Source organism: Balearica regulorum, chromosome Z, assembly GCF_011004875.1.
Source record: "Balearica regulorum gibbericeps isolate bBalReg1 chromosome Z, bBalReg1.pri, whole genome shotgun sequence".
In the NCBI taxonomy this organism is placed as follows: domain Eukaryota; kingdom Metazoa; phylum Chordata; class Aves; order Gruiformes; family Gruidae; genus Balearica; species Balearica regulorum.
This window is the reverse complement of record NC_046220.1, coordinates 17,471,687-17,481,049: the sequence shown is the minus strand read 5'-3', so window position 1 is coordinate 17,481,049 and position 9,363 is coordinate 17,471,687. Positions and strand designations below refer to the sequence as shown.

The window sequence follows — 9,363 nt, the reverse complement described above, 5'->3', positions numbered from 1 at the left end:
CTTACTGATAAAGATCGTGGCAAGCCAGAATTATTTGTTAGTTATGAGGAGGACGAGGAGGACCCTGCTGATGTGAATGCTATGGCTGTACAGATGCAGAAAAGCAGGATGAATGGGATCGATTCCTCCTTACTTCTAGCAGTGCAGTGGAAATTAATTGCCCTGCAGTCAGCCTCTGCCTGCTGCAGCTCAAGCAGTCATGAAGGAAGATGAATTAAAAATTGAGGAATAAGATAGTGACTGAATATAACAAAATATCAACCACTAACTCACCAGAATAGATTAATATGCTACAAAGACCTTTGCTAAAGAGGGCAGAGTCTGCACAAAAGCACTCCTTCCACTATGTAGGTGGGCTAGAAGGCCAAGCAAGCATCAGGGTAAGTTTCCTCAGCTTCCCCTTAGCTTTGCAGGATCGACCTGAGTTGAATACTAAATGACAAGCCATTCCCTGCCTGTTCTGGGCCATGAGAGTTATCCATATTTATAAAAAGAGATAAAAATAGATTAAGACTAATAGAATTAGAGACTATAGATAGGTAGTGTCACTTTATTTTTATATTTAACACTTGGTTTTTTTTACTTTGCATTTGTACAGCATGTTTCTGGAGTCTACATTTTATAAGTTGGCAGCATTTGAAGGTTTTACTGAAATTTATACCTTCAAAAAAATTGCTGTTTGGAAGTTTGAACCTTCTGAAAGAAGAGACTGTAGTGTATATGTAAAAACTTTGATATCCCATACTGACAATGTAAATAAAACTCCCACTGCATTGATGCTTGTTTGTATCTGCTTGTCACAGATATTTTATGTGAACACAAAAGATATAAAATATAAATTAAAAAATAAAATTTTAAAAAATATAAATTGAATAAATGTTGTATGACTGATTATTATGGACTCAATTTTTGAAAACATTTCCATAATATATTGGAGAGGGTGAATTAACAGTTAAGCAGAGGTCCTTGTGTCCTTTGCATTCTGCAGAAGTTAACGGTGTGGCATGCCGGTTTTCCCCTTAAAGCACCGTTGTGCTGGGGGACAGAACAACCCCGCGTTTGATAACTCTCAGGAGAAAAGTGGTTTTCGTTTGTCCGAACACTTGCTCAATACTGCAGAGCTGCACCGTAACGAGGACGGCCCCAGGCCGGCCCCTCTCATGACTCACCACGCTCATCGATACTGCGGGGCCCCGGCGCTCCTCACCGGCGGCCGCGCCCCGCTCCCCCGCCGACCCGCAGCAGCGGTGCAGCCGCCGAGAAAGCGACCGCTCCCGCAGTGCCGGCTCGCCGCACCCGCCTCGGGAAGGCCCACCGCTCTCCGCCGGGGTTCGCCGGCCGGAAGCTCCCGCCTCCCCGGTCGAGGGCCGCTCGGCCGCCGCAGGTGAGGCCGCCTGGGCGGGGCGGTGCAGGTGCCGAGGGTGGCCGGACGGAGAGCGGGGCTGGGCGCGGAGGGGAGCGCAGGGTGGGCCCGGGCCCGGGCCCCCCACGCACTCTCCGGTGGGATCGTCCCTTTTCTTCCGCCCGACGCCGGCCGCCCTTTGGACTTGGCGGCAGCTTCCTCCCGTCGAGTCAATGAGAGGCGGCTGAGCGGGTCCGGGGAGCACCTGACGCCAGGCCGAGCGCCAGCCATGTCGAGGAGCGCCGGCTCGGAGGGCGGGCGGGCCGGCAGGTCCCTGCTGCCCCGTGGGGCCAGCCCGGGCTCCCCGCTTCCCCGGGACGCGGAGCCGGTGGCCGCCGCCGCCGCCTCCTTGCCGCCGCCTCCGCTCCCCCTGCAGCCCCCCTTCGGCCCCGACGCCTACCCCGGGGAGGCCAGCCCCGGCCCGAGCGGGCCGGCCGAGCTCAAGCCGGTCCGGCGCTTCATCCCGGACTCGTGGAAGAACTTCTTCAAAGGGAGACGCAACAACGGCTCCAGCTGGGACAGCACGGCCTCCGACATCAGGTACGTCTCGGACGGGGTCGAATGCTCGCCGCCGCCCTCCCCGCCCCCTGTGCGGTCGGAGGCCAAGTCCCTGCCCGGCTCCTACAAGGATCCTTACGGAGGATCGGGCGGAACCTACGACTCGCGGAAAGAGGCCGAAGCCATGTTGCCCGGGGACCCCTTCGGGTCGCTGGAGCACCACGCTACCACCGGCCAGACATACAGCGAGCGGGTGGAGGCCTATAACCAGCGATACGCCTACATGAAGTCCTGGGCCGGCCTGCTCAGGATCCTCTGCGTGGTGGAGCTGCTGCTGGGTGCCGCTGTCTTCGCCTGCGTCACAGCCTACGTGCATAAGGATAACGAGTGGTACAACATGTTTGGGTACTCGCAGCCCTATGGCTATGGGCCTGGCAGCGCCTACGGAGGCTACTCCTACAGCGGACCCAAAACGCCTTTCATCCTGGTGGTGGCGGGAATGGCGTGGATAGTCACGATAGTGCTGCTGGTCCTGGGCATGTCAATGTACTACCGGACTATCCTCCTTGATTCCAACTGGTGGCCTCTGACTGAATTTGGAATTAACGTGGCCTTGTTCTTTCTGTACATGTCAGCTGCCATAGTGTACGTGAACGATACCAACCGAGGTGGGCTCTGCTATTACCAGTTGTTTAAGACACCAATAAATGCGTCTTTTTGCCGCGTAGAGGGAGGTCAGACAGCGGCAATCATCTTCTTGTTTGTCACGGTGATCATCTATCTCATTAGTGCCGTGGTTTCTCTAAAGTTATGGAGGCATGAAGGAGCCAGGAGGCACAGGGAATTGATGGAACGGGAGGTAAGTCATTAATTATCATTTTGTGTCTACCTGGGTATGTTGTGATGGGGACCAGCTGTAAGATCTTTCCAAGCTGTAGATGGAGTCGTATCAGGTGACTTCCAACAGCAGGTCCATAGCCTTTGAGGGTGAACTTTCCACCAGTCTTAACAACATTTAAGATTGCCAAATGAAAGGGTTTTTAAGATGTCTGATCCAAATTCTTGGATGTTTTCTTTTTTTTTAATTCACTTTAAGGAGCTGGCTCTGTTCTGTTTGTAATACTCAGTTCCCTTCCTGCGTCAGCTGATGAACTACTTCCTGGTGTGTATTTTCCAAACAAAGGAAGAAATTAACAATGTGCTTGTTCAGCTATCAGAAGGGTTAGGCTTAAAGCCACCAGGCATTTTTTTGAAGACTCTGCTTTCAGCACGTTAAGTGCTAGTGTGAATGACCATAAAAACATGAAATACTTATTTTTACTTTGCAAGCAAAACTTCAATCTACTTCTTTATGTCTCTTCCATGTTCTTTGCAACAGGTATTGGAAAATAATAGTAAGAACAGAGTTGGTGAGATTTTAATCAGCTTCATCTTTTTCACATCTTTTTCACATCAAGCTTTGCTGCTGACCTTGCCCTTACTAGAAGCATTCAGTACTCACCTGGTTAATGATAAACTGTAATAGTAGAGACTTCCCACTGTCAACTAGAGAATACAAAGTCATTTGTGTAAAACCTCCTTCATGTGAAAACACCACCAAAAAAACCTTTAAAAATTAATACATTTTAACGTATCATAAAGATTAATGTAGGTGAAGCCTACATAAGCCTAGTTTAAGGAGGGGCAGCATTAAAGTGATTTTAGTAGGAGAGAGCAAGTTTAAAGTTGCATTTCCTCTGCTTTGTTACAGCAGTCTGATTTGCAGTGTTTTACCACTGGTTTCCATTGCACCATTCTGCATAAAACTGAGACTTCCCTTTTGAAAAGTACATTGCAACTCTGATAAAAGTTTTTTAACCAACTTTTTTTAGTAGGTCATGCAAGAATGAGGTGATTGTTGGAATTATACGGAAGATGTTCAGTCACTTCCCTGTTACTATCCATGTTCTTTTATTTCAGTTACTTAATATTTCTAAAGGGAATACTTTTATAATACAAGTTATGCTCTGGAGAGTGCTGGGCAAAACAGCTGCTGATTGAGCTGTTAGTGCGCAGGTGTGTTCTCTGGGCAATGAATTAGGCTGCGGAGTGTCAGTGAGTTAATGCAGGCTGGAACTTGAAATAATAAAGGAGACTGGGAAGCAGATAGAGTATTTCCTGCAAGCTGTTCCTTACAGCTATGCTCTGGAAGATCCTGTCATTGTTCTGGGTTTTGGGTAGTTGTTTTTCTTTCACCATTCTTAAACAGTGTTTTAATCAATTTATTTGAAAATATTCCTTATGCTAAATTTCTTCATACCTAAATATAAATGTAATTCTCAGTACAGCATGATTTTGAAAAAGTTGAGATGAGTCTGTGCTTCTGCATACTGTTTTTGCTGAAAATAAAACTTACAGTTCTCTCCATTTTTTGATAGATGAAAACACAGTCCTCTTTTCCAGAAAAGAAGGTAGGAAATAGTTATTTACTTTTCTGTTTACTTATTTCCAAATGGTTGTTCTTTCTCTTGCTATTATTTTGATTGACCTGTCTATTTATTGACTTACTTGGTTTGGAAGAGATTAGGTTTAATTCTTTAACATAGTCCAGACAACATTCTCCTACTTAGAAGATTTGGAAGAAGCTTGTAAAGAAGTTAGTAGTCATTAGGCTAGGTTATAAAATTTACTGTAAATAGCAAATCTGATGTCTGCCTCTGTATGTGCTTTTACCCTTTTTCATGAAGTGACAAGTTCTGTAGTGTTTATCGCAGAGTTTGGCAGGCATGGCTAGATGAGCATGACATCTGATGCACTGTAGGTTTTAGAGACTCTTTCCTCCTGGCTATCTGGTTACTTTGGAGGAGAGACAGGGGAGCAGAGTGGTGGGTGCTCTTTGAGTTGAGTTTGTTCTTGTGTCTCTGAGACTGCTCCAAAGACCTCCTTGCTGCTTCTGAAGTATCAGCAATTTCAGTGCTTTTGCCACACAAAGATGCGGTTGCATACACAACAAAGATTGTACAGGATCTTAACAGCAGATGTTGATGATTCCCAGAGAATTTATGGTGTATTTACTTCAGTCTTAAATGTCTCCTGTTAGATACTGTGAATTTCCTACCACTGTTTTCTCTGTTGCTTCAGTACTAGATCAGGATCCTTTTCTATGTGTTGCAACAAGACTTCGCATGCTTTTATTTCTGCATCAAGGGATAAATTATGCAATAGGAAACAAGGGGAAAAGGGAAGTCCAGAGAACTAAGTGATTCCTGTTAATTCACAAATTAGATGGATATCCAAGGAAACTTCCATCATTTTTTTTTTTTTAAGACATACGAGACAAATCATTCCAAGCCCCAACAAGTATTTATCTGTAACTGGTACCACTGTTAGGATAAACTGAAGATAGGTACTGTCTGAGAAACATTAGTGGAACTCTTTGCTAATTTTCTAATTACAGTAAGGGTTGCAAGAAATATCTATGATTTGCTTCTACTACTGCTCAGTACTTGTATCTCTGTCTTCAAATGAGTTGAGCACTTTGTGGTCTATGAACACTGCATTTGAAGTAAAAGTGACTTAAGAACTTTTTTCTTTTAAAACAGTATGAAAGTGATGACAGACCAAGAGAAGAGGTTACTTACAGGCAGCTTAAATCAGTGGAAAGAAAACAGGAACTACTTAATGGTCATATACCTGCAGGCCACATTCCTAAACCTATAGTGATGCCAGACTACATAGCGTAAGTGACTTGACTTTGAAGAACAAACTTAATGGAGAATATATGAATGATGTTGTTCACTCAGCATTTCTCATATATACACTCATGGTTTCTCTGTCCTGCACGTGCTATAGGAACTCAAAGTTCTGTATTAAGTTAATGCTAAAAATACAGAGGATGGGGACTGGTATCTTTGAGTTGAGTGTATCAATGGCACAGAACCAGCAACATAAATACAGAATCTTAAATTTAAAAAACCCACCCAATCATCAAATGTAATTGCAGAATGTTATAATCTAGCAAGTACAGTAATTGCCAAAGGAACAGAAGACCACCACACAATTTAGAAAAAAATAAAACTACTTGTCTTTTTAGCCCCTGAAATTTGACTACTCTTGTACTTTCTAAGTGCTGAATCTATAATATGCTCCCTTTTAAAGGGTACGCCTTTCCATGGTGAAGTATGAGATCATATATCAGTTTTTATACTGTTTGCACAAACTGAAACACAGGAGGTTCCACCTGAATATTAGGAAAATCTTTTTCACTGTGAGGTTTAGCACAGGTTGCCCAGAAAGATTATGGAGTCTCCATCCTTGGAGATATTCAAAAGCTGCCTGGACACAGTCCTGGACAACCTGGTCTAAGTGGCCCTGCTTCAGCAGGAGGATTGGACCAGATGACCTCCAGAGGTCCCTTCCAACCTCAGCTGTTCTGTGATTTCAGTGCTTTACATACATGTAAATTTCAGCAGGTTACAAGATGAGCAAACAATACAGAAATACACTATCAAGGTGAAGGATCCTGCTTCTAAAACTAGTCCTTGAAAACTTTTTTTTTTCCCCCCCCCAAAAAAAAAGGAAATACCCAGCAATCCAAACAAATGAAATGCGAGACCGGTACAAAGCAGTATTCAATGATCAGTTTGCTGAATATAAAGAACTGTCTGTGGAAGTTCATGCTGTATTAAAAAAATTTGATGAGCTGGATGCATTGATGAGACAGCTTCCTCACCATGCTGAAAGCATATATGTAAGTACCTGTGAAATGGGCTTATGGAAAACAGGTGTGGTATTTAGACAGTTTCTGAGTGTCTTTAGCTAGGGCACAATGTCTTGTAATGCTGGCAATGACTTGGTGGGAGAGAAGGTTTCCCCAAATACCTTATTTCTTGTTTGGTCATCAGTCAAGGATACCAAGTTGCAATTAAGTTGTATACATGTTTTTCTGTTGGGGTTGTTTCGGGCTTTTTTTGCATGCTAGTACCTTTCAAGTTTTGAGTGGATTACATTTACATACTTTCATTATTTCTCAAGTACAAGATTAACAACTAAAATGTTACAACAAGAATGGATTGATCAAAAGAGAATTTTTCTTCTGATGACTATTTTGTAGAGTTTACATGAAGATATAGAGCACACTCAAAGTGTTTAAAAATGTGTCATCTCTCTCATTAGGAACAGGAAAGGATATCAAAAGTTTTGCAAGAATACAAGAAGAAGAAAAATGTGAGTGTTTTCAGCTTTACATTACTAGTGAATCTAAAGAATAGCAGAGAGTGTAAATAGCCAACATGTCTGACACTAGATGCAATTTACTAGCTCAGGGTATTCGTAGGTACTACAGGGCTTTGTGTATTTTGTCTTTTAAAACTTTGGGAAAGTTAAGGCTCAACCCACTCTACTCATGCCAACAATCTGTTCTGAGAATAATGATTCTATTAGCCAGATGTGGGGGGAGAAAAACCAAAACCAACAGTTAAGCATTTTCCTCTTCTGAGAGCATGTCTCATCTCTTAACCAGTCTTCTGGATGCAGAATACTATTTTGGGGGCTCTAGTTCATCTATATTCACTGACTGACACAGCCATCAGGTAAGTTAACAACAGGAAACATAGTTTTACCCTTGAAAAGTTTTGTGTTTTCTTTGTGGCATGGAACCTAGATTCTCAAAAAGAAATTTTCAGTGTAATTCAAGAGGTTTCACTTTGTCATTTTTAAATGCAGGCAGTAAATGTGTACCTGTGTAATACGTTACAGATACCTTTTTATTTTTTTCCCAGGGAATTCAAATTTTGTGTCCATATTAGTTAAACTTCATTGCTTTTTTTGGGGAGGAGGGATTTATTAGACATACCACAACGTACCTATAAAATCTAAATTATGTAGTAGGATGTCACTTATATTTGCAGATTTCTGTTTATAAACTGCTCCATTTCCGAAGTAACTACAGCATATAAAAGCAGACCCTCTTTTTCCAGCCTTTCATGAAAGAGAAGCAGGAAGTAAGAAATTATAGCCACAGGGAAAAGAATGTGATTTTTGGAGATTATTTATATACTATCCTTAATCAAGAACATAACTGATACTATTCTTGGAAGAGTCTGAAATGTGTAATATATTAATGTAAAGGGTTTTGTATTTTTTGCAGGATCCTGCATTCATGGAGAAAAAGGAGCGTTGTGAATACCTAAAGAATAAGCTTTCTCACATAAAACAACGAATTCAGGACTATGATAAAGTTATGAATTGGAATGTAGAAACTTAGCTATACCTTCACTTTGTGGATACTATTTTCTATTTTTTAAATCAGTATGTGTATTTTAAACTATTTATTTACTGTCACAACAGCATACCTATGGGGATTACTTAATCACTTTGTCATGTATTTAGCTGTTGTACATTACTGGTAGGTTTTGTATGCAAATCTAATCTTAAATCAATGTAATGAAGTTCTCAGATAAGTTTAGAAAACCTGTGCTAACATTCTGCTTTCATTAGACAGTACACACCCTGGTCTCTTAAACGTGAATACTTTAGTTGAAAATACTATATTTGCAAACTTGCAAAGCCCACCAGAGAAAGCAGTTCTAAGTACCATGTCAAAAGTTTGCACAGAAATGCCATTAACAATTTCAGATTTATTTAGAGGTGACATCTTAATGATATCAGAAAGAGTTGAGCTGTTCTTTCTGGCTGGGGTTTGGTGGAGTGCTTAAGCATACTGAATAATTTTGGCAAGTCAAAAATAAATTTAATAAGACTTTTTTATTTTATTTCCAAATGCTCTGCTGTATGTCAGAAATTATCTGGAATTACACCCAACAAGAGATGCAAAATAACTTGCTATTTTAGCAACCATAGCATACTGGGGAGGAGGGCAGGTTGTGTTGGGATTTTGTTGTTTTGATTTTGGTTTCTTTTTTTTTTTTTTCCACTCCCCTCTTTAAAGGCAATGCAACAAATTTATACAAGGCCTTAAAGGACTAGAGGCACAAGATGAGACTCAAGTTAGTGTTGCTATAGGCCAGTATGCTCTGCATACCTTTTTGGGTCATCTTAGTAGGAATCCATGGGTTTAAAAGCAAACAGCTTCATTCTTCAACAGCAAGTAGCAGTACTTTTTGTCTAGGCAGCAGCTGTTTGTGAACTTGGCATTCAGAGAGAAAGTAGAGCAAAATTAATTCTCACTGAACGTATAAATTATGAGTAACTCTTAGAAAGACAGGTAAAATGCTTTAATAGACATGCTTTCCACAGTATAAATGCATAAATTCAATATACATTTTTATATTTTATCTTGGGGATAGGTTTGTATATGCAAATGTCTTCATAAGCCAGTAAATTTTCTCTTTGTATCCTTTTTCACATCTTTGTTTACTTTTTTACTTACTAAAATTGTTAGAAGCATTGGTAGTTTCTTTGTACAGTTTTCTACAATTGTATTTTGTCTATTCTGAAATATATTTTAATTCAAAAAAAACCCA

The 9,363-nt window shown here is 41.5% G+C and overlaps 1 protein-coding gene across 1 annotated transcript; it reads left to right on the top strand.

Annotated features, from left to right (window-relative positions):
- Positions 1–1,131: 1,131 nt before the first annotated feature.
- MARVELD2 (MARVEL domain containing 2) lies at positions 1,132–9,363 on the top strand. The gene is made up of 6 exons (XM_010298365.2): positions 1,132–2,759; positions 4,318–4,350; positions 5,482–5,618; positions 6,458–6,629; positions 7,055–7,105; positions 8,028–9,363. The coding sequence occupies exons 1-6, from the start codon at positions 1,632–1,634 to the stop codon at positions 8,142–8,144; spliced, it is 1,638 nt and encodes a 545-aa protein (XP_010296667.2). The 5' UTR covers positions 1,132–1,631; the 3' UTR covers positions 8,145–9,363.

What these genes read in the sequence shown, in the direction of transcription:
- MARVELD2 (XM_010298365.2), top strand. Translation starts at nt 1,632, where the DNA reads ATGTCGAGGAGCGCCGGCTCGGAGGGCGGGCGGGCCGGCAGGTCCCTG. An exon ending in GGGAATTGATGGAACGGGAG is followed by an intron (nt 2,760 to 4,317) that starts GTAAGTCATTAA and finishes ATTTTTTGATAG; the next exon opens with ATGAAAACACAGTCCTCTTT. An exon ending in CCTCTTTTCCAGAAAAGAAG is followed by an intron (nt 4,351 to 5,481) that starts GTAGGAAATAGT and finishes CTTTTAAAACAG; the next exon opens with TATGAAAGTGATGACAGACC.